The following is a 24721-nucleotide window of genomic DNA, read 5'->3' as shown; positions in this document are numbered from 1 at the left end:
ACTCAGAAAGCTGTTTGAATTAAAAAAAAAAAAAAGAAAATAAATAAAGTGAGCAGGCCCATCTGAAGTGGGATCAAGCACACATTTGCCCACCTTGTAAGTGTAAAAAGTCTTAAAATGTGAACAAGTAAATTATTAATTGTTTCATTGCAGTAAAATAATATTTTGTATTAGTTGGGTTTTCATGTTATACATGTAGAAAGTGCACCATCTAGTGGCAATTTTGTTAAAATTATTTATCTTCAAGTTCTCTGCTTATGGACCAACATTAAGACGCACAGTGCTTCTCTCTTGATGTTTTAAGCATAAAGTTTTTTTTTTAAAGGTATTTTTGTATTTTCTTTTCATAGTCGTATTCATTCCAGGTTTTCTTTTCCTAACACATTTCAAATGACGGAACTGATATCATATCCGGAACCTTCTATGCGGGGAAGATTATATGATTGGACACAATCATGGACGATGTACCAGTAAACGCAAACGAACGTAAGTTTTGAATTATATACATATATCTATAATTCAACGTAATCAACAAAATGTGAAAAGCTAAACATGTTTTACGTCAAATTTTCACCGAGTGGCATGGAAACATTTTTTTGACTTAACTGCGTCACAGTTTGACACTTCCAAGTTTTCCTGTAACATGCACATGTAACTGCACATGTAACACACATATACACATGTAACGTAATGATTTGCACACGCGATTTTTAAATTAACAATACTTAGTTGAAAACTTTTTTTTAATTTCGCAGACTGTCCAGGAACAAGAAGTGAGCAGGCAGGGAAGACTTCATCATGTCAGGGCTGTCCTAACCAAAAATTGTGTGCTTCTGGAGCTACCAAAGCCCCAGACCCTGGTACAGTATGAGCCCTTTCAAAGTGAGCTGGTTGGATCGGATTATTACCAATTCTTTGTGACATTCTTTTTCCCCTACAGCCATTAAAGAAATAGGATCAAAACTGTCTACGGTCAAACACAAGATCCTTGTTCTATCTGGTAAAGGAGGTGTGGGAAAGAGTACATTCAGCGCTCACTTGGCCCATGCCTTGGCAAGTGATGACACCAAGGAGGTAATGGTTCTGTTTTTCTATTTTTAAAGATGTTTGGGGCACAGTAAGCATGTGGCCTTAGAAGTGTTTTCTGCCGTCTTCAATTTTAGGTTGCCCTATTGGATGTAGACATTTGTGGTCCGTCAATTCCTAGAATGATGGGGTTGGAAGGAGAGCAAGTAAGTACAGCGAGTAGTTATTAGTTTTATGTTTAAAAGTTGATGAGTGCCATTAAGGCTACTTAAAAAAAAAAAATCTGTCTCTACTAGATACATCAGAGTGGGTCAGGTTGGTCCCCAGTGGTGAGTCACTTTAAAATATCACAACAAAAATATAACAGTAATATTATACAATGCACTTGCCTACTATTTAGGTTAGGTACAACTACATATATTGCGGTCCAACATTAGTCAAGCCATGTATTCTGCTTTTAAAATCGGTTCTTATTAAATTAATTGGTCTGAAATAGCATCAAGTAAATTGTATTTCAGCTGTTATTCAGGATCCGATTCGATTGCGAGGTGTACTTAATTGTACATTGACCAAAAATTAAATGTGTCTGCCTTGTGCTCATGCTCCAGTATGCGGAAGACAACCTTGCTGTCGTGTCTATTGGCTTCCTGCTTGGTAGTCCTGATGATGCTGTGATCTGGAGAGGACCCAAGAAAAACGGTGCACAATATAATTCATCTCGTCTATCAACACACCTCTGTTTCAATTACATTTTTATCCTGTTGTATAAAAATATAACTAAGACATATCATGAAAAAAAACTTTCAATCATTGTACTAGTTTTCGATTTGCCATTTCAGGAATGATCAAGCAGTTTCTGAGGGATGTGGACTGGGGCGAACTGGATTATCTTATTATTGACACACCTCCAGGCACATCTGATGAGCACCTGTCAATTGTGCAGTATCTAAGCTCCACCCACGTGGATGGAGCAGTCATAATCACCACGCCACAGGTACACACAAGGACATAGTACACTATGACTACCCTAACAAACTTCACATACTTCCCATGTGATATTCATGATTGCTATTGTTCCTTAATGCAGGAGGTGTCTTTGCAAGATGTTCGAAAGGAGATCCGCTTCTGCCAAAAAGTCAAACTGCCAATCATCGGCGTAGTGGAAAATATGAGTGGCTTTGTGTGTCCAAATTGTAAGGTCAGTGGAAAGACTGCAAGCAAATGTGCCAATATGAAAAATTAAACGCCACGTGGCCAGTCAGTGAGCAAGCACGATTTTACAAGTAACAATAGACTGTGGTACACAGTGTGCTTTCATATCACAGGTTTTTGTCTTGCCCTGTCTTTAGAACACGTCACAGATCTTCCCTCCCACCAGCGGGGGTGCTGAGACAATGTGTGCAGACTTTAATCTGCCCCTGCTCGGCAAAGTGCCTCTGGACCCGAGGATAGCAAAAAGCTGCGATGAGGGCAGGTCTTTCTTCAACGTGATACCAGACTCTCCTGCTGCTGAAGCCTACAAGAGAATTGTGAAAAGTGGGTTTGCAGCTTGAAGCAAGCACACTTGGCATCTTTTTCGAAGCATTGTTCACCGTCCGTATGATTTGTGCTTTGTTCTCTCCTTTCCTCTTATCAGGCATCAAGAACTATTGTTCCACCCACACCACAGATGAGCAGGAGACAGTCTGAAGCCGCTTTTATGCCAGTCCTGTTGGACAAAATCTAAGACATCATTCCATTTAAAGACACACCTTTGATAGACTTCTCACAGCCACAATATTATTTTTTGAAAAAGTGAATACACTATCATGTATGTCGTCTGAATTACAATTTGTGGATGGCAGAGTTATTACTCATAATACAATAAGATGCTTAAAATGTAAAGAAGTGATGATTAAAGAAAAGACTGCAAAGTAAATGAATGTAACAATTATGAAGATAACATTGTCGTTTTTAATTTCTCCAGTATCCCAGAATTATTATTTAAACTCATTACTTAAATTGTTTAATTTAGTTTATTATTGCTTCAAGATACACTTTTCATTAAAGAAAATGCTCAATCCATAACAGGATAAAAAAAAAAAAAAAAAGATCAAATATTTCAAGATTGAAATAAAATTAAACATTCAACCAGCATGAAAGTTTGTTTCAAGTTTCTTACATTTGAAAAATAAATGAAAAACATATTTACAAGATAAATTTAAGAGTTAAATAAGCAGCTGCTCTAAGATTTCTTTGAAATGTTTCAACAATTCAGTATTACAACTACATTGAAGAGAACATTTTAAGTTTAATGTCAGAGGAAAAAAAAAAAAAAGCAAACCCAAAAACAATAGTTCAGCCTACTACTGTACGTTCAGTGCCATGTTTGCGAAGTGCACCCACAAGGCACCAGTATGACTAAGAAGCATATGCGAACAAACTCGCATCATGTTAAACACACATGTAACTGCAAAGCAAAATATACATTCTCCAATTAAATTCAATAATAAGGAAATTAAAATGGATTTCAGAATACAAACGCTCCCATGCCACGATCATTTAAGTCTTTGGGTGCATCCAACTCATCTGATGAGAGATACTGTGCATGATTTGCACTGAGCTTCTTATGTCTGGATCAATACTGTACTTTTAATCCACAGTGAGAATATCTTCTTACTTGCAGTGTATATATAGTATTGCCTTTTTTTTCTGTCATTACGTGCCAAGTGAAGGACACAAATGCTCATCTGGACGTCCAGGTTGCGTTGCGGTGACAGAATGAGTCATGCCAAGGGATAATGACCTTTTGGCGATGGAGGTCATAGTCACGCTGAGATGACCTGTGATCACGTGAAATACAAATTGTTATGGCAGATGGAAAGAAAAAAAAAAACTTTTAAGGTTACTAACCACTATTCATTACCTTGCTCCTATGTGTACCACAAGGCAACGAACGTCCGGCAGACAGGCCTCATTTGTCCCTGACCTCTCCATCATCTTCACCAACATTGTAATCCAATCCATCATCACCCTCTTGTCACTCTAAATAACCCTCAAACACATCCAACTCTGCGTCCGAGTCATAGGGGAGGGATGCGGGGTCAGAAAGTACCCCAAGGTCCACCAGAGCCCGGTCCATATCCTCAGGCATAAATACTATGCCCACATTGAGGACGATGTATTCCATCAGAAAGGCGTAGTAGAGGATGAGGACGTTCACAAAGAATAGGCCCAGATAAAACATATAGGGGTACTCTTCCAAAAGCGATTCAACTGAATCTAACTGTGCATAAATTGTGTAGATCATAGAGAAAGTTACGATTTAGGCACTCCTTTGTTTGAGTGTCGTGGATATACAAGGGCAGAAGTTGACACGGTTAATGGTCTGCATATCCAGTGAGCTTCGGACGAACATTTCGTCCGTCCCGACTCCAAAAAAGTGATGTGCTGTACATTGATGAGGGTTAATTCATAGCTACTAATAGCACACTCGCAGTATCAAAATAGCTTACTGGTAGCAATCTGCTTTGCGGAATTCAAGCCATGCCAAGTTGACCAGAGCTAAAAACAGTCGCGTGCAACCTTAGCAAAATAATAATAATAATAATAGTCTTAACACAATGTATACAGTATTTGTACATTTGTACCGTGACAACGAGTACGATCCACAAATACACATTCCCGTTTTGCTTTAACCTACACACGTCTCATACCGACAGTTACCAACTGCATCAAAACATTGCGGACTGCAAAAGTAACAAACGTCACCGATCCTACGTCATCATCAATTGACGTCTCGATAATATGACGACATGGAGGAAATTAAAAACTACAATACCCAAACATCTCATGAAACCACTAACGTTACGTAACAACTCCTCGCTCCTCCCGTCTCAACCTATCAGCCACTGTTTGCTAATTGGCTAGCTCCACCAAATGTGGGTGTAATGGACAGATGCAGCCGCTAATATCAGCGAAATAACCTGCCTGTCAAATTGTTAACCTCCTTGCAACCACAGAGATGTTTGGCAGGTCACGGAGCTGGGTTGGAGGGCAGGGGAAAGCGAAGAATATCCATTCCCTGGAACATTTAAAGTGAGTACGTAGCATGCATGAACACACAAATGCTAACGTTAGCTTTGACGTGAATTATCACACAATGTAGAAATTGATTTTTAGTTAGGAGCGTCATTATTTCTCAATATGGCTTCTTCTGTTCAATAATTACTCGCTGTCAATACTGCAACCGTATTTAGTTGATCATATTTTGCTTTCCACCTCAGACGACTCCATTTAAATGTGGTTGTAGGCGTAAATATTGAGCTCGGTGTATATTGGAAGTGGACCTTGACACCCTGTCTCCAAAGTCCACGTTTGTCAATGAAAATACTTGCATTGTTTCTTTTCTTGTCCCCTGCATTACACTGTTGTATGTATTCCGCTCATACTCTATAAATATATATATATATATTTTATGTTCCCTTCAGGTACATGTACCATGTCTTAACCAAAAACACTACAGTGACAGACAACAACCGCAACCTCCTGGTGGAGACGATACGCTCCATCACAGAGATCCTCATCTGGGGGGACCAGAATGACAGCTCTGTATTTGAGTAAGTCACATTCAACACGTCAACACAAATAACTTGCTACCTTTGTATCAGCACTCATTTTACTGTTATTTAGATTTGTATTGTATTGGCTTTCAGTTGGGGACACTATCTATTAACTCAGTATTTTGGGAGGAACACTCAGAATGGATGAAGCATGTGAATATTCTAACAGATGACACTGGAAGAGCAGGCATATGAAAACATGATGGATTTTTTTTTTGGGTCAGCTTCTTCCTAGAGAAGAACATGTTTGCCTTCTTCCTGAACATCCTGCGGCAGAAGTCAGGTCGTTATGTGTGCGTTCAGCTTCTCCAGACTCTTAACATACTCTTTGAGAACATCAGACACGAAACATCTCTGTGTAAGTATTTGCCTGTCAGACCAAAGTAACGATACAGTGACTTATTAATCGCATTAAAACTAAATCCTCTTTCTGTACAGATTACTTATTATCAAACAACCATGTGAACTCCATCATCGTCCACAAGTTTGACTTTTCAGACGAGGAGATCATGGCCTACTATATCTCCTTCCTCAAGACACTGTCGCTCAAACTCAACAATCACACAGTGCACTTCTTCTACAATGAGGTGAGGTCACGGGTTTTTTAAAATATGTTGCAGTAGCACAAAGATTGATTCTTGTTGTTACGAGGTACACGCAGTACTTTGCTCACTAGCTCCCTCTATCTGTCGCCCACACACAGCACACAAATGATTTTGCCCTGTACACCGAGGCCATAAAGTTCTTCAACCACCCTGAAAGCATGGTCCGCATCGCAGTCCGCACCATCACCCTCAACGTATACAAAGGTGAATTTTAACAACATTCCACCGCTCAACATCTTTTTTTGTTTTAATCAGGTCAAGTTAGATTAGGTTTAGCAGCAGGTGGTAGAAAAAAAATGAGACTTTTTTTTTTTCAAGCGGGGGTCACAAGGTGCATTCAGGGACACATGAAGCTATCGCTGATTAAAATGTGCTGTTGAACGGTGTTATTTCCACATAACACACATGCATACGTTCCCACACATTCATAGGAAACTAAAGGGGCACTTTTGATTTTTTTTCTTCATGCACTATGAATCATTTAGTTTGCATTAATTAATTAATATATGACATGATAAAAATCACATTTGGTCCCACTCTAGTGAAGTTGCACGAATGTCTTTATTCTTTAACGAGTTTTTATTTACTGTTGAAATAAACTATTGAGATACTTTATTTCAAGTTTATTTTAGACCGTCCTTTTCCAGTAGTGATGTCGTTTGCAGTTTTTATGCAAAACAACCAACATTTGGGTCCCCTCCCATCTTCTACTTCTTCATCACCACCACAATATTCACCTTAACACTGTGTTTGTTTCTCCCTCCCTCCCTTCCTCCTCAACAACCACACCTCCCTTCTTCCCTCCCCTCTGCGCCCCCTCATCTGCCTAACTCCAGTCTCATGTAAGTTGGTTCCATTCATTCTGTCTTATTCTTGGACTGGGTATTACTGAAGCTACCTCCCCCAAAAACCTGTCAGTCGTTTTCAATGAGACTCAATTGGATGTCCTCAAAATAATAAGATCAGTCCTGTTTTATTGATACCCAGTCCAGTCTTATCTGTTTTGAGTGAATTTGTTATGACTGGGCGACCGTACTTGCAATCCATGCTCTAGTTAATCATTCTTTATCAATTGAATGACTTCACACACTTAATGTTGATTTGATTGGATCAATTTGATCAGTGCTTTATTTTGTCCAAGATAGCAAATGGTCAGCTTTGGACTCACAAAGTGTGTGAGTGTGCATGCGTGGTATTACATTTCAAAATGTGTGTCTATTACAAGGGGCGTGATAACAATTCTACTTACTCTCTTTAGTGGACAACCAGCACATGCTGCACTACATCAGAGACAAGACAGCTGTACCATATTTCAGCAACTTGGTCTGGTTTATTGGTAGCCATGTCATTGAACTGGACAAATGTGTACAAACCGATGAAGAGTAAGTGCCCGCAGCGTTCTTATTTCCTTTTATTCGCAAAGGTTTGGGTTACTGCGTATGACCTGTAGAGGGCACACTTGTCCTTTGTTTGCACCCTCCCAGAGGAATTCCAATCACAATACTGTGCTGTATTTTTATTTACTTTTTTGCATGAACATAGAATGGCCACCAAAAGACATTTGAAAAGACCCAAATCTTTTTGTCTCAGGCACAAAAATCGAGGCAAATTAAGCGACCTGGTAGCCGAGCACCTTGACCACCTCCACTACCTGAACGACATCCTCATTATAAACTGTGAATTCCTCAACGATGTTTTGACGGACCACCTCCTCAACCGCTTGTTCTTACCTCTTTATGTGTTCTCATTGGTTAGCCAAGAAACGGTAAGCTGGTTGAAAATTGCTCGACAGATTGTGAGAAATCAAGTTCCGTGGCTTCTTGTGACCTTAACATGTTTATTTAGCATGAAGAGCGAAAGATCAACCCTCAGGTGTCCCTCTACTTGCTGTCACAAGTAGGCAACACCCACACAACACTGAACTAAAAATACATCGGGGCTTGGTGAAGAGTAACAAGCGTGTATTATATACACAGGTATTTCTCATCATCCACTATCAACCTCTCGTCAACGCCCTCGCTGATGTCATCTTCAACGGAGACCTGTCTGTCTTCATCCCACAGGCGGGCCTTCACAACACACAAAAGAACACTGTAAGTCATCTTTATTATCTCGCAAAAGTGATTACACCAATAATATATATTTCTCTTGAAAATTTAGACTCATTTTTTTATGAGTCAACAGTAAAAAGAATAAAAATATTTACACACAGCTATTAATGTCAAAACTGCAAAAGTGAGCACACCCCTATGGGGGAAAAATGTGGGTGAGCTTTACACAATTCCTATTGTGGAAAAGTCATGTTTTTCAGTTCAGCCCCAAGAAACAATAGAGTAGAAAAATGTCTGCGATATATTCGCCCCTTTCTTTCTCCCACCTGCTTAGTTTCCAATGTAGTTTCTCTCATCTCTCCATTTTCAAATTTAGAACCCTCCGCCCCCATTTTTCATCTTGGTTTTGACCATCTGCCTTTGTAGTTGGGTGGGTGGGTGTTAGCAAGGCAATGAGCGTTTCTGAGAACGTTTGTGGTTGTTCTCTGTTTCAGCTTTGTGTTTTTCCAGAAGCAGCCTACCTTTTCGGTGAATGCGAGCAGAGGTGTGACCTCTTATAAATAATGTTGGTTGAGACAACCACAACAGAGCATCGACACCCAAACATGTCTGCCTTTTTCAAGGGTAGCCACTTTGTGTGCTCTTTTATAGCAAGCTTCCATTTCAAAATTGTTCAATAGATTTTTAAGTTCTTAAAGAAAATACTTTGGGGGGGAGTAAAAAAAAAAAAAAAAAAAAAGCTTTTTCTTTTGCAGTGTTATTTTATGTTGTATTTTTTTTCAAACAGTAATCACTTATTCTCTCTTTGTGGCATGTTTTAGCTATTTGAACCAGAAAGTAATTTGAATATCTTTCTGTTTGCCTTTAACGTACCATGACCTCCATTAATTTCTCAGCAGCATCTCGAGAGCGTGAGCGGTTTACCAGAACATAGTCAGGTGTAGCACACGTGCCCGCCCCTTCAAAGATACTAGTCTGTGGTTTATGTGCATACTGCAGCCACGACAGTGCAATCCCACACCTTTCACTCTTTTCAAATGGTTCACTTGCTGTTGGAAGGATCAATTGAAAGTTGGATGTAAAATGACATGCTAACACTGAAAGCGTTAAATTGAATCTTTTTCCAAACAATTGTCCTGAGTTAACTCTTAATAAATGGCGAAATGATGGCTGAGATAGAGAAAGGGTCTTTAAAAAAAGGATTTTAATTCTGAACAAATCTGGTCAAATTTATCTGTATTAATATTTGGAGTGATTACACTACAATTCTGCCTTTAAATAACTCATCGAAAGTTTATTAACTGAAAGTGCACGACGTGCACTGATTAACTGGCTTCAGTTAATAATACGATCATGTCACTGCATCATTAAAAAAAAAATTAAGGTCATGCCCGCCCTACTTGGTTTTTACTGTAAGACTCTGTTTTTATACCCTTTGTCTTATATACCAGCTGTTTCCTCTGAAATTGTCTTCCTGTGGTTGGATGTCTAACCACAATTGACCACGTGTGTGTAAATTTATTGAGATTAACCTGACATGCATACCAATTTACTGTAAAAGATAGCGTGTCAGTGCAATGTGGTCTTTTTTTTTTATATTGCTCTCTGGAAAGCGAGCGAGTAACTCTTTAAACTTATGTTACATAACATTAATACCCATGTATGACTTTTCAGGCTAGTTCCGGAGCTGTGCGTCGCTTTACCAAGCCACCGGAATCTTTGGAGCGCTCGCTGGAGCTCTCCCGCCACCGTGGCCGCAAGAGAACCCAGAAGAGGCCAAACTACAAGAACCTTGGCGAGGAAGATGATGACGGGGGTGCCGGGGGAGGAGGAGGAGGAAGCGGCAGCAACCGGGAAGGGGCTGATGAGAGTTGGGACGATAGTGGCCGAGAGAGGGAGAAGGGAAAAGGTACAGAGGTTGTTGGGAGTTCTAAGGGGAGCAGAGCGAGTGGGGAAACGGCGGAAGGTGAGTGCCAGGATTGTTTGTGTAACCTTTACCTCCATTAGTCTCCAGTCTGCCATGGTGCATCGTATTCTAGCGAAAAGCAACCTCCGCAGCAGTCCTCGTCTCCAAACGAAAAAGAGAATCAAACTCAAACATCAACATTGCCTGCTGATGCTGATGCTGATGATGATTTCCTCCTTGACCTTTTTCATTTAGTAAAAGGTGACCAGCAGTGAAAGTCCATATCGGGACCAAACACTTTTGAAACTACACACCAAAACTACATGGCCTTAATAAATTCTCTTTGCTAGTTTTGAGATGAAGCCTTCCTGCCTCCCATATTTGAATTCCCCCACAGTGACCAATGATCACGCATCATCTCCTTATCATTAGAAGTCCATTTCCCACAATGACATCATCCATGTGCTCCTCACCTGCCCGCCTGTCCTTTCGCTCAAGCTCTGTGTGCATGTGTGTGCACTTTGATTTGAATGTGTACTTCCAAACCTTATGGCGGATACAGTATTATGAGTTAATCGCAAATAGTATGTATATATTAATAATATATATAGTAATAATACAAAAGTATGTGTCTTTGCTACCAGAAATCGAGATGGTGGTAATGGAGCCTTGTAAGGTGTCGGAGTTGACCGAGCAAAATATCACGGACGAAGAGAAGACTGCAGCAGCCACGCGCACCCACACCCAAAGAAGCAGGTAGACTTTATGCAAATTAATTGTAAGACGCCAGCCGCAAGTACAGAAGCATTCCATTGGTTGCTATCTCATTCCATAGGCCTTTCTTGGAAATGGTTTACAGTGCCCTCGACTGCACTCATGACGACTACCATGCCCTGTTTGTCCTCTGCCTGCTTTATGCGGTTTCACACAGCAAAGGTTGAATTCATTTAATTGTACTACCACGTAACACATTCACAGTGAAGAAAACAAAAGAAATTAAATATACCACGAAACGTAATGAAGAGAGTCATCAAGTGGAGAAAATATTGCACATGACCAAGAACTCAATGTCATTTTTTACTTTTGTTTTTCCGCCTCTTTATCTTTCCTTAGGTATAAACCGTGACCTTCTCGAGCGACTGCAGTTGCCAGTCCCTGACCAGGAACGAAGCTGCTATAGTTTGGTACTCGCAGAAAGGTTGATCAGAGTAATGAGCCAGGCAGCACGACCGGGTAATACGCACATTGCTCTTCTTGCATTGGTGACATTTTCTTAACCATGCGCTCATTCGTGTGCGGCTTCTGCGTTTAGACGGTAGAGTCCGTCTTGCTACCTTGGAGCTCAGCTGCCTTTTATTAAAACAGTCTGTGTTGTCTGGAAGTCCGTGTATCATCAAAGATGTTCATTTGGCCTGCTTGGAGGTATGACACACGCACACACAGACACACAATGTTGAGTAATCTTTCCCATTATATCACTCCACAAATATGAAACGTCTCGCCTCTGAGCACTTCCTAATTCTTTGTGGTCCGTTTTTAAATGATTACCCTACCCACCTTTATTCTCATACTCTTGCTTCCAAGAAGTGGGTGTGTTGCGTTAAGCAAGAAATGCTGGTATTGCTTCAGAACAATTGTGTTGATTTCTTTCCTCTTTGCATTCTACAAATGTGCTCATGTACTTTGCATGTCATCTGCATCTATTTCACATTTCCTGTTTTGTGCGCACAGGGGGCGAGAGAGGAAAGTCTCCACTTACTGCGGCGATTTTACAAGGTAAAACGTGCAACTTACTACACACACACTGGAACACCATTGCAGTGCACATTCATTACTGTACATTGGCGGTCCACCCACCTGAAAAGGAAAGCGGTGTTTTACAGTGTTCACTGCACATTGACACAAGGCAGTAAAATTTATTGGTGCGCGTGAGTTGGTACACTAAATTAACTTTTACTTTCTCTGCTCTGATTGCTTTCTCTTTTGGACCCAACGTTTTTTTTCAGCACTCTGAGCCATAACGATCCTGCAAGAAGTCACTTTCATTTTCTTTTTTTTTTTTTTTTTTTTTTTTTAAAAACCTTGTATTTGCAAGAAGTTAATAGAAATAAAAAAAAAAATACAATGATGTCTTATTTACTCTGCGATTCCCAACCCCAAGTTGGAAGCATGAGTTGTCATTTGTAAATCCATTTTAAACCCCAGCTATATATAGTACATATGACTCACATCCACAAAATATGCTGGAAGATTAAGGGTGGGACACAGCAGAATAGAACCAATTGTTCAGTTTCCGTCTGTTTACTCTAACTTGGTAACATAACAGAAGATCACCATGAATCCAAAATCACTCACGCAATAACTGGGCACGAAACAAAAGTGATTTACATTCGGCATTAAATCATTCCTTAATCCCCTTTACGACATCACACACTTATTGAACTATGGAGAATAATGGTGTGTTTGACTAAAGCACTGTATGCATAATCCACTTCATTGCAGGGCGAGGAGATCTTTCTGGACATGTTTGAAGATGAATACAGAAGTATGACGGTGTGTTGGCTTATCGTTTCTTTATTTCGTTGACAACTGGATGTTGTTGACTCACGCACGTTTGCGGTGATTTATCGTTTCAGAGTAAACCGCTGAATGTGGAGTATCTAATGATGGACGCCTCCATACTCTTGCCGCCTACCGGCACACCTCTGACCGGCATCGACTTTGTCAAAAGGTTGCCTTGTGGAGATGTGGAGAAGACGCGGCGGGTATGTCGACTGTGGAGTCACAAAAAAACTGTTTTGGTCAAATATGCTATGATGCTAACTCTCTCCCTTTGTTTTTGTGTGGATCCACTCATTGCCATCAGGCCATACGTGTGTTTTTCATGCTGAGGTCATTATCGCTCCAGCTTCAAGGAGAACCTGAGACACAGCTGCCTCTCACCAGATCTGAAGATCTTATTAAGACTGATGATGTCTTAGACCTCAGTAAGTTTCATGTCGTAACACTAAACTTTCTTTCTGTCTAATAAATTGCATGTATTATACATATAGCCAAAGCTTAACTTAATATAAACTCAGTGGTGATTTTAAAAGGCCCACCTTTAACCGTCCCCAAAAAACGGGAGGTTACAGTCGAACACTGTTTTCAATTGTTGGATTTTTCCCATTGAAAATGCATCATTAGCTGACGATGTTCTTGATAAAGTGACAGCTCATGACTAAATAATCTGATAAGGTTTTGTACATCAGCTTCAGTTCGCATGAAACGTTCTCGATGACTCAGTCTCGCCTTGTTTTTTTTTTTTTTAATAAATATAACTGCTGGTGTCATTGTACTTTAGCTTTACTTTTAAATCAGACATTATAGTTGCAAAGTCATTTATAGTTCTTTTTCATTTCGTACATTTTGCGTGAAAGAGGAAGGTTTCACTGCACAGAGGTAAAAAGAAACTGACAAGGAAAATTCTTTAGTATAGTGAAGAATTATCGCATTCTTCCGATATATGCGGAAGAATACATAACTGTATTATGTAATGAGGCAAACCGTCCACAAAGTCTTTATTAGGAATCAACAAGTCTTCAAATGAAACACGAGTCATCATGTGACTTTGTGGTTGTTGGTCACATTGAGGGAATCCAGCACCTCCATAGTTTGTTTTTGTGTGAACGCTTTAAGTGACACCTTTCTTACATCACCCAATAAGTCCAACAAGCTTTTTTTTTTTCTTTTTTTTTCGTTTCATTCATTCCATTAACAGGGAATCAGATTGGTGACTTTTTCTCACAATGGCCCATCTCTCCAGCTACAGCTACTTTAAAAATTGGGATGAGTTTGGTTATTTTAGAAATAAAATAGACGCGAGTCTGCATATCAATCTGAATATATATATATAACCCAACTAAGGTAAATAAACCAAAGTTGACTTTTTTTTTTTTGTGAGGGGGAAAAAGGAACTAATTTCCTTGATGTGAACTCATCCTTCGTCATTGTGTTTTGTCCTAAGTGTGAGTGTCCTGTACTCCAGACTGCTGAGTCCGCTGTGTAAACTCTTGCACCAAGCATCATACATGAGTAAAAAAAAAAAAAAAAAACAGCCCCCTCATTATCATAATGACTGAAAAATAAATATTTAGCAAGCAAATTAGTATTTTTTTTATTTCTATTATCACATGCCTATAATCTGTTTTTCCAGATAACAGCGACTTGATAGCATGTATGGTGGTCAGTAAAGATGGCGGCCAGGCTCAAAGGTTCCTCGCTGTAGATGTGTATCAGATGAGTTTGGTAGAACCAGAAACCAAACGCCTTGGATGGGGTGTTGTCAAATTTGCTGGCCTATTGCAGGTATTTCCTTGTCATAATCTACTTATTATAATCTGTGTGTGTTTCCTGTCAAAATGAAAAGGTGTGGTTTTTTTTCCTTGTTCAAATGACTTTTCATTCATTTTTCGATCCAACCAAATACATTTAATTTCGCTGCCTTAGTGTTAAGGAAAAAAAAAAAAAGCCATAAACGGTCGAACGGAAATTAGCGTTGATGTAAACATATATGTCGTCAGTGCTGTGCTCAATCGGTCAATCAAATTTTATTTCCAGAGCGCTTTTCATACATAATAAGTGCTTCACATGGAGAAAGGACAATCATTTCACAGCATGTAGTTTTCGCAAGTGCTTTGACCTGTTTTACTGAATACAGAAGTTGATTGCGCATAACCTCTTTATCCAACCACAAAATTGTTGCTGCTGAATATGCTGAGTGGTGAGTAACCATGGAAAACTACTAACCATAATGTCTGGTGCGCTAAAAAGTCAATGTCAAGCTTGAGTTGTTTCTATCTTTCACCAAATCCACTTTATTATAATTCCCCCCCCACCATCACCATCATCAGGACATGCAGGTGTCTGGCGTCGAAGACGACAGCCGAGCTTTAAACATCGTCATACACAAGCCCAGTTCCAACCCGCATGCCAAGCCGCTGCCCATCCTACAGGCCAACTTCATCTTCGCCGACCACATCCGCTGCATCATCGCCAAGCAAAGACTAGCCAAAGGTCGCATTCAAGCCCGACGCATGAAAATGCAGAGAATATCAGGTGAGAATGCGCAAGTTTTAATATCAAGCTCGTACGCAGATTTAACGTCACTCTAGGCTCTTTACTGGAAATCACGTAGAGCAAAAAGAAAGTGAAAGAACATTTAATCACTCCATTACTGGAATTATAGCTCTCGTTAGATCCACTGATAATCTCAAGTGATTTGTCGTACTCGGTGAAACGTACCTATAACCTTTTATTCAACGTAGCCCTCCTATTTGAATGATGTTGCGCAAGATAAAGAACATCTTGTTTCGTATCCAAACCATCATTGCCCAACATCCACCGCTTGACATTTCGTTCCACAGCAATACTCGACCAGCAACAATAAACACGAGGGCAATTTTATGAGTCATATCTCCTTCCTTCTTTTCATTGTCTGTTCTGTAAGATTTTCGCAGCTGATGAATCGAGGAAAATATGCTTGACTTAATATGAAAGAATAAAACCAAGTCACTAGCGAGTATAACCGTCATTACCCCCCTTAAGTCACAGTAACTGAACCAATGTCGTGATTTTTTTTTTTTCCTTTCCCCCCCTTCCCCAAAACATGTCACTAATTTACTGGGCACCATAACTTGTGCTTGAAAGCTTAATAGCAATTTGTTTTCATCAAGTTTGAGTTTTTCCTAAGCACCTCAAACATTTGTCCCATTTCATCACACAGCTCTTTTAGACCTGCCTGTGCAGCCAAGTACAACGGAGGTGTTGGGTTTCGGACAGACACCCAACGCCTCCCCCAGCGGCCTCCCTTTCCGTTTCTACGAGCAGTCAAGGCGAGCGCCCAATGATCCCACAGCCAGCAGAGCAGTTTTTGGCTCAGTTGATAAAGTCCCAGGTAAGATTGTGACGAGCAGTAAATTCATGGTGTCTTGGCATTCGTGTGTTAACAAATATGTGGGTCATTCACAGGCTTTGCCGTGGCTCACTGCGTGTCGCAACACACGCCTTCTCCCCTTTCCTCCCCTTCGACTCCCTCCAGTGGGAGTGGAAGCACAGGACGATGCGACTCTGTTACCACGAGCACCATTTCAGCTCAGAGCCCCACAGGTAGAACAGTCTTGCATGTACATTCCTGTGAAATGTACTACGTGGGTACACAAGAATTATATTGAACCCTCATACAAAAGGGTCTCCCAGGTAAGAACTTAATAGGTTCCGAGAGGGTGTTCGTAAATTGAATTGTTTGTAAGTAGAGTTAAAAAAATACTCGAGTGCGGGAAAGGGGAGACACAGGAGGTGTGTCGCGAAAAAAAAAAAAATATATATATATAATATAAATATATATTATATGTATATATAAATATATATTATACATATTAAAATATATATATTTATATATATATAAAATGATTTTGTTCTTCATTATTTTAAGAGCAAAGTACAGACAAAACTATATAAGAAATATATATAAATACAGGGTTTACAAACAATCATCATGAATAAATAATACTAGATAATAAAGTCTAGAAGTCTGAAAGAGCGAGGAGGGAAAAAAAAGGAACCTTGAATTGCGCCATCATTTCAATTTTAAAACGGTGCCTTTTTCCACCTAAAGATGACGGCACATTTTTGGAAAACACTCCTCCGTCCTCGTCCTGCGGAGAAGGCGAGGGAAGCGTCGGGGACTTAACGAGCGCCCCCTCCACCCAAGGCCCGCCGCCGACCCTGGCCCCCAGCCTCACCCCGGCCTCCCAACCCACAATCTCCCTCCTCACCGACAGCAACGCAGACAACCTGAGTGTGGAATCGCTGACGTTGCTGCCCCCCGCGGATTCGCCGCACCTCCATCCCTGCGCCAATCCCCTCGCTGCCCCCGCGTCTTTTCTCATGAGACTGGATGAGCAGAGTGATGAAGAGAAAGAGGACGCAAGGAAAGGAGAGCAAGAGGCAGAAGTCTCGCCGGTGGAGCACACGGAGTCAGACGGGACTTTGAGAGAAAATCCAAATATGGAGGCGCTCACAGCCGTAGTCGAGGATCCGCTGGGTGAAGATGAGTCAGAGGAGAGACGAGACTCGCCTCAGCTGGAGGAAGAGGAAACACAAAATGGAGAAAAGCACACGGAAACGCCTAACTCACTCGAACTGGACTAACAACCCTGGCCCATTTGAACATATTTCCCACTCATCCTGACCACAATGGCGTGTCAAAGCACCCAGCTTGGCAAGCGGGCCTTTCCCGTGCCGTAACCTGCAGGTCGTGCGTGAAGTCTATAAAGGCCTTTCCGTTTGCACACAAACACAACCTGTGGAATGGAACTGGTGGCTGACTCCAAGCACATTTGGGTTTGAGGGTGTCTCACACATGACTTTTTTTTTCCCCCGCACGTGTGCAAGCGTGTCACCAGCAGCTTTTTTTTTTTTTCTTCAAACTCCCAATTGACGGGATTGTCACATGCGATACTGCTGATGTAAGGTTTTAAAAGATCTATTTTTTAAATCTTACTTTCACATAGCCACTGAAGTTTTGTGCTCAACGTCTTCACACACTGCTGCACAAGCCTTTTATGCACTATTGTGTGTGCGGCCTCAATTCATTCATCTTGGATGTACTGTACACGTGCCGCGTCTGAATTAGGAGAACTTCTAACATCATCTACCACTCCGAAAAAGAAAAAAAATTGCTTTTGTATGAAATGCATTCGTAACGTGCAATCTGTTAGTGTTGTAAAAATGGCCCTGCGGGTGTTAGATTGAATTGGAGATTCAGAGCCAACGAATTCCAACTTCCTTGAAATTTGTGTTTTATGGCTTGGATTTTTTTTCTGGAGAAATGTTACCTTTGAGCGTGCATTGTCACGCCACATCTGCTAAAGTCATCTCTAGTTCTGAATGCTTCTTTGTCATGCGCTTTATATTTGGAAGCCTGCAGGCAGCATAATAAGATGTGAAAGAGCAAGAATTGAGTGGCTTAACCATTCTAATTGCTCAAATTGCTTGATTCGACCTTACTAGAACTCACAAAGCTTCACATTACCACTTAAAAAAAAAAAAAAAAGCTCTTCAGAACTTACGATCACTGCGACGGCAATAAACAAGTTTTTGTGAAGGTCAAAAATGTGACGCACAACTTAACCCTCCTGATTGCGGCGTTAACTTTATCTTTGACTTTCAGCTCCATCTCATCTCATCTGTGCCATCTGGCTTTTTTTTTAATTTATTTTTATTGCATCCTAAATTCGTCATTGAGAAACTGAAAGCAATACTCTTCTCTCACCCTCATCTCGCTGCTGTGAATAGCACCAGAGTGATGATAAGGTTCTGTTTAAAAGAAAACGAAATGCTCCGGTGGCACTTTTCTTCTCCATCTTAAAGATGTGTCGCCTTGACAACATGCCATAACTAGCTGCCATTTCGTATCTGATTGTAACGTGTGCGTGCGTGTGTGTGTGTGCGTGCGCTGTAAATGCTTCTGCCTTTTAAACATGTAAGTATTGTTAATGACTTTGAAAGAGAGGAATAAATAAAGAGCTGCAATAAATTATTCTACCTAACAACACTGACATTTTTGCTTTGTAAATACAAACACTTTAAAATGAATAGTGAGCAGCGACATGCGTGTCAGAGCACGATGACTAAAGTGTTTTCTAGCCATATCTCTTTTCCTGTCTTCGAGGAAGTGTGTGCGTGTGTGTGCACGTGTTTTTGAACATGTTCCGGGCACTCCGATGACGTATACACTGGAGTGGTGTCACCATGAGACTGAAGTTTTGACTTTGCTGATTCCACATAGTTAAGGGAACAGATTAAAAAAAAAAAAAAAAAAAGTTGGTTTGCTCAAATAAGACCAACTTATCAAAAAAATGTTGACCATTTTGTCCATGTCGTGCTCAAGGGAAACTCTGGAAGAACATCTGAGTTATTTAATTGTTCAAGGTTCTTTTTCAGTCTATGTCTTTCAAGTTCTAAACAAGCATAAAAAACACTGTTACACACTAGAATAGAAAATCTGTATTAGGTTTACTTCAACTAAAAAAAGTCTTTTTTCCCCAGAACATGTTGCTTGCACTTTGCTCAGTGTAGCTTGGTGTGGGATTCATTTTGGCAAACCTGAATCAATGCATTGTACAAATAATGTTTGCGTGAGCACTTTGGCAGGACTCTCAGCTGTTATCATTGGTTGGCATAAGAATGCTGGTTTCCATTGTGGCCTTTTTGTTGAGCAGTCAACTGTGCTTTGTCATCTTTGCTAGTTCCTGTTAGTTGTGATTAACGAGAGACAGAAAGTCAATGGGTCCGTCAGATGACAGTGTTTTTTTGAGTGTTAATTTGATCAGACATTTGAATTCAGGGTCCAACTGCAATAATATCTCAAAACGTTCACCATAAAAAACTCTAACAAAGAAATAGCCCAAAATTGTTACATCAAATCCAGAGTCACAAATTACAGAATTTCATTAAAGTGCTCATCAATTCAACCAGGAGTAAACAAAATTAGCATCACCAATTTATTTTTGTGAAAAACAAAATTTGTGTTTTGTCCTTACGGGCCAGATCGGAACCCCCAATGGACCATAAATGGCCCTTGAGCCTAATGTTTGACACCACTGGTTTAAATGCTTAAATACTTGATATACTCCATAAATAAATACCCCATTCAGCCCTTTACAGTAACATTTCGCTTTCTCCTACTACATATTAACTTCTTTTTTAATTGACTGTTTTCTTTCGCTATATGTGAACGCTTTGTTACAGCGGCAGCTGTTGCAAAATGCACTATATAAAGTTATATTGTATGATTCAAATGAACCCTACCCTTTGTCCCTAGAGGCTTGCCCCAAAAATGTCCCACTTCCTTCTGAGATTTCAATCTGACTTTGCCTTCATTGACAATTCTATCGAGTTCACACATACAACTGCTTCCGATAAATGTGTCATAGATGATTACCACTAAAGTAGTCACACCCATCTGGTTCTTTGCTTGCACATGAATCAGTGTGATGAAATCTTTTCTTTGGCAGTGCCATTTTACAATTATATATTTCTCCCACGGAAAGAAACACAAGACAAAGCAAGCACTTTTAGTTTGTTTAATTCAACACAATAAATTGATAAAATAACCATTTCTGACAAATGTATCTGCCTGGCAGACATAACTGAACTAGAGAAGGTACCTCAGGAAAATATTAGAGATAATATTAGAGTAGTGCGGTGTGCTACAGAATTTAATCACGTGGTAACTGGCTGCTTTCAAGCGCTCCCGCCACCACGCCCGAGTATTCCGAGAAGTACGGAGGAAAGTGCACAATACTATTATTATAGTCCTTTCACGTAGTCTGTGCTTCAAGTAGTCTTCTTCCACGTCATCTCTGGGCTTCATTTCTTTTTGTGTCCTTATGAATGGAGCATCATTTGTGTGTGTTAAAGTAGAGTGAAAGGAGGACAGTGCAGTGCCACAGACTTTCGCTAGGTGGCAGCCTCCTGATAAGAGCGTTAAGGTCAAGCGTAACATTGTCATAACTTGTAAGGGAATTCCAACAAAAAACCTTGCGCCACGTTGGTGAGGGGCAGCTCGGAAACCTGCGTCCCTCCGCCGCACAGCTCCATGATGCGCTTTCTGCAAAGCTCTTGCAGCGTGGGCTCCCATTTCCTGTACGGGACCCTTAGGCACCTCTTGGGGGAGTTGGTGTAATGCTCCAAGAGGGCAAAAAGACTGGGGAAAGTGCGCTCGTTGCCGGAAAGTGAGAATTTTTGTCGCTTGTAGTCCAGGCGCACGCTGACCGGCCCTGTCTTGGCTTGATAGGAGAGTGTGAAAAAAACATCCTTCTGCCGGCTGTCCCGGATGAGGTAGCTGCCAAGCGGGGCATCCTTCAGCATGCGGTGGGCGTCTTCTACTCCCAGAGGACCCCAGTAGAAACCGCTCAACTCCAGTTGAGCCGCCGTGTCCATGATGATCCTGCAGTCCTCCACGCATTTGAACGTGGGGAAGTGGGTTAGGTATTTGCATGGCGTGGCAGCAGACCTCTGCTTGGGTTTGGGAACAACCCGGGACTGATGTTGCGCCAACTCGGCAGATTCGGAGCTCGAGGAGCCTGACAAGTGATGCTTGCCGTCTGCCGCACTGTTGGCTACCATCCTCCAGGAGGCCCCAAACCTTCTCCCATTTCTGACCACAACGATGGCGCCCTGTAAAATGACACAGGGAACTCAGTACAGAATCACAAACCACATTGCCAAACATTGATGAACAATTTTTCAAAAATGCAGATTTTCTTAAGAAATGTACTGCATTGGGTTTGATGAAAAAAGATCATCATAATACGACATACGTACTAGTTTGAACATTTAATTCAGTGATTCCTTTACCTGCCGTTAGAGGGCGCCCCATACCCTAAGAGTCATATTTTGAGACTCATTACAGCCACTTATATTACCCAATCAGACCTAATAATAACTCAAACTGGTTCAAAATGCATTATTAATTAGTATTAATGTAATGTTATGATTGTGGAGAGGCGTTTCTAGTATTGTGCTATCTTTGGCCACTTTGGGCATTTTTGAAATAACTTGGACAGTGTCAGTAGAGAGGATTATCTTCGGTTCAGGCAAAATTTGGGATATAGTTGCTTACAAAGTGTCCAAAAATCCTTGTTTTGTACAAAGCACAAAAGGCAAGGCAAGGTTGCTCTTTGTACAAATATTGGTTTATATTTAACTATCAGCCGTCTTGTTTGCATTAAAAAAAAAAAACTTAAATTGCATTTACTTTTACTGTTGTAACTGTCGCCAGTTACTTTGACGTGTTACGGCCGTTTTTCCAAATTCGCATAACGGCAGGAATGGTACAAAGCAAAGGTCTGCTTGTCGATCCTATGACGCAATCTACAAGCCCCAAGAAAAAAAAAAAAAAGATAAAACACTGCGTACATTAATATCCAGCATAAAATCTTACCGTTTTGTTTCAGTTTAATCCCAAATGTGAAGATAGTCTGACAGCGCAAATTGAACCCTCGGTATGGTTACCAAACTTCTTCAGTCCCTTTTTATACGCCACGACTCTTGCAAGCCCCGCCTATAAAAAACCAGCCGAGCGAGTCAGAAACGAAACTGAAACTGCTTTCTCTCTTCGTGTCAAGCGGTGTGTTTATTGGAAATTTCAACCACAAACGCACATGACAGATGCGCGTATACTGTACTCAAAGGCACGTTCGTCATGTGGTTTTTTTGGTTAGTTGTATAAATATTCATGCTTTTTTTTTACTTAAGCTTATTTAAAAGTTTGAGGCTAAAGTGCATCCTGGTTAAAATGCATGATTTTTTTTTTTTTTAAGGATGACAAATACGTCTCCCTAATTTACGGACATTTTTTGTCGTCCCATGCACGAGTAATTAAGTAGCACTCAGAGCTAGACCTTAAAAGAGAGAAAAAAAAATCAAAGTATTCAAGGTTAGTCTGATATTGGCAACGTAAGATGGCCCCCGGGGTATCACTCCTTCCTTGGTGAGTTAATTATGCATTGTTAATCCATTCTTTACATGCATCTCTGCTTATACCTTTTGATTGCGAGAAATAAATATACACTATCAATGTCTTTACAAAAAAAATAAATGTCATTAAATATTAACCTCTATTAGAAAAAAAAAATTCTGAAGTGTGCACCAAGCTGGTAGCCTTTTGCATGACTAAGTACCTAATACTAAAAAATGTTAAGTTTACAAAACGCTGGTGATGGCTACTTTAATGTTTGCCTCAGGTGTAAGGTATGAATTGATGAAGATATGAGTCAATAATCAACCTAACAATTTGTTTACAATACATATAGGTCATATTATATTAAATATGACTAATTTACGTGAGGTATGCATGAAAAGGCCGAAATGCCACTCCACATGTGATCTCGGCTGTGTTTACAGTGTTCATACGGTGTTGTTTATTTTTATTCCTTAAGTTTCATTTCTGTGAAACAGGGAGAGACATTCGAGAGTGTTTGCACCCATTCTTTTTTTGCAGTGCGTAAGCACACCCCAGTTGGGGTGGATTTGTTCAAAACACTGTCGAGAAGAAGTCCAATGCATGCGTTACAATTGAAATGCAATCAAGAAATTAGTCTCTGCAATGATCATAAGTTACAACATAACATAAGGTATATCAACATTTTTGCACCGCATCATACAAATCTCAGTTAGCCACTCAAAAATATTTTAAATGAGTCGCTCTCTGAAAGTGCCGTCAATACTAAACATGATCGGCTATATTTTGTCACATGTAAAATATGCAGATGTACCTAATAAAGTGGCCCATGGTATGATGTGACCGTTTCAAGTAAAGTACCTACAATTAATATTAAACGTGGAATTGCACGCACTTCCTTGTCTAAGATTGTCTTCTTTGCAGGTGTGTGCGTGATTTAAAGAGAAACCGAAACCTTATCCACTCTGATGCCCAAAATAAATGACATTTGTGGTTTGCACTTAACTCTTTTTCTATTTGGTTTTGGACATTTGACCCATTTGAGATGTCATACAATGTGCAACGAGGTGTATTTGGTCCACTTTCAGCATCCTCTTTCGGTGACGTTTATAGCTTTATCTGCATCATTAAGTTGGAATGATTTCCTTTTCTGGGGAACATATTGCTTTCGTTATGATGAGCACTACAATATGGAAACTCTTCCAAGCTTTTGCTTTCAGGTTGTGCCAAATGTCCGTTTTAATGCCATAGCAAAAAACATTTCTACACGAGTTGCCAAGAAATATGATACCCGAGGTCCCAGTTTAGTAAATCCTAGGACTTGAAAAGTAAGGGAAATACATATGTGTCTACTTAGTGTATTTTTAACTTTTAATAATATTTATAACCTTTTTTTTTAAATTTAGAATTTGTCATGCAAAATCCAGCTTGTGATACCACGTTTATGAATTTATTTGTTTGATGGGGCCAAGTTAGGAAACATTCTCATCGTGACCCTGTTAATCCGTAAGGAGACCAATTCTAACATTACACGCCAAAACAATCACACCAATTGCCGTCCTGGGGGTGGTAAAAGGATAAACCCTCCGCCCACTGGTAAGATGAATATCAGTTGTGTGAATGAACCATTGAGCATATCCAGAACACCCGAGAATGGTCATCTGTTTGGCGTGACAAGCTATGATGATGATTTGGAAGGAAGTGGAAGCAGAGCTGCGGGGAAAAGAGAAACAGCAATTCAGTGAATTTCTACAGATGATTTGAAGGAGGTAGTAGAAGCAAACCACTGGGGCTTTTGTGATCGTAATCTGCTTTTCCCTAGACCAATTTCCTAGGGGGGGGGCCTCTAAAAATGAAAGTAAACTCCACTCCTTCCCTGAACTGCAAGACTTATGAGAAGCAAATAAAGCTGTTGTAAAGTTAAACAAAGTCAAACAAGTAAAATGCTCACGTGGTCTTCATTCTAGGAAATATCTAAGGTCATCCCGAGGTAATGCATATGTTTTCCAACTGCTCAGGGTAAA

At 40.3% G+C, this 24721-nt stretch overlaps 4 protein-coding genes across 5 annotated transcripts; 2 read left to right on the top strand and 2 right to left on the bottom strand.

The window, feature by feature from the left end:
• Positions 1–359: 359 nt before the first annotated feature.
• nubp1 (nucleotide binding protein 1 (MinD homolog, E. coli)) lies at positions 360–3186 on the top strand. The gene is made up of 10 exons (XM_085933206.1): positions 360–486; positions 756–860; positions 941–1074; positions 1164–1232; positions 1323–1355; positions 1635–1725; positions 1866–2020; positions 2114–2224; positions 2376–2562; positions 2663–3186. Exons 1-10 carry the CDS (start codon positions 456–458, stop codon positions 2713–2715), a joined length of 969 nt encoding a protein of 322 aa, XP_085789332.1. The 5' UTR covers positions 360–455; the 3' UTR covers positions 2716–3186.
• On the bottom strand, positions 3017–5022 carry dexi (Dexi homolog (mouse)). Its single transcript, XM_085933209.1, has 2 exons — positions 3932–5022; positions 3017–3848 (listed from the first exon to the last, which is right to left on the bottom strand). Exon 1 carries the CDS (start codon positions 4313–4315, stop codon positions 4046–4048), a length of 270 nt encoding a protein of 89 aa, XP_085789335.1. The 5' UTR covers positions 4316–5022; the 3' UTR covers positions 3017–3848; positions 3932–4045.
• Positions 4860–19322, top strand: clec16a (C-type lectin domain containing 16A). 2 transcript variants are annotated; one of them, XM_085933205.1, is made up of 24 exons: positions 4860–5103; positions 5496–5624; positions 5852–5985; positions 6066–6214; positions 6331–6436; positions 7069–7074; positions 7491–7614; positions 7823–7997; positions 8078–8128; positions 8209–8325; positions 9958–10249; positions 10834–10945; positions 11025–11125; positions 11303–11422; positions 11502–11611; positions 11921–11965; positions 12692–12742; positions 12826–12954; positions 13056–13176; positions 14385–14536; positions 15082–15286; positions 15954–16124; positions 16199–16336; positions 16845–19322. In XM_085933205.1, exons 1-24 carry the CDS (start codon positions 5030–5032, stop codon positions 17378–17380), a joined length of 3348 nt encoding a protein of 1115 aa, XP_085789331.1. In that variant the 5' UTR covers positions 4860–5029; the 3' UTR covers positions 17381–19322. The 2 variants fall into 2 exon arrangements, with proteins under 2 accessions (XP_085789331.1, XP_085789330.1); XM_085933204.1 differs by lacking the exons at positions 4860–5103; positions 5496–5624; positions 5852–5985; ... (1 more) ...; positions 6331–6436; positions 7069–7074 and having other exon boundaries at positions 7124–7614; positions 9958–10192; positions 16845–19320.
• A 980-nt stretch (positions 19323–20302) lies between these two features.
• socs1a (suppressor of cytokine signaling 1a) lies at positions 20303–22316 on the bottom strand. The gene is made up of 2 exons (XM_085933208.1): positions 22179–22316; positions 20303–21412 (listed from the first exon to the last, which is right to left on the bottom strand). The coding sequence occupies exon 2, from the start codon at positions 21359–21361 to the stop codon at positions 20741–20743; it is 621 nt and encodes a 206-aa protein (XP_085789334.1). The 5' UTR covers positions 21362–21412; positions 22179–22316; the 3' UTR covers positions 20303–20740.
• Positions 22317–24721: the final 2405 nt, after the last annotated feature.

The sequence above is a fragment of the Syngnathus leptorhynchus genome, chromosome 16, assembly GCF_054491065.1.
Source record: "Syngnathus leptorhynchus isolate UIUO chromosome 16, UIUO_Slep, whole genome shotgun sequence".
NCBI lineage: Eukaryota > Metazoa > Chordata > Actinopteri > Syngnathiformes > Syngnathidae > Syngnathus > Syngnathus leptorhynchus.
The sequence above is the reverse complement of the archived record's forward strand: the minus strand, read 5'-3'. Positions and strand labels throughout refer to the sequence as shown.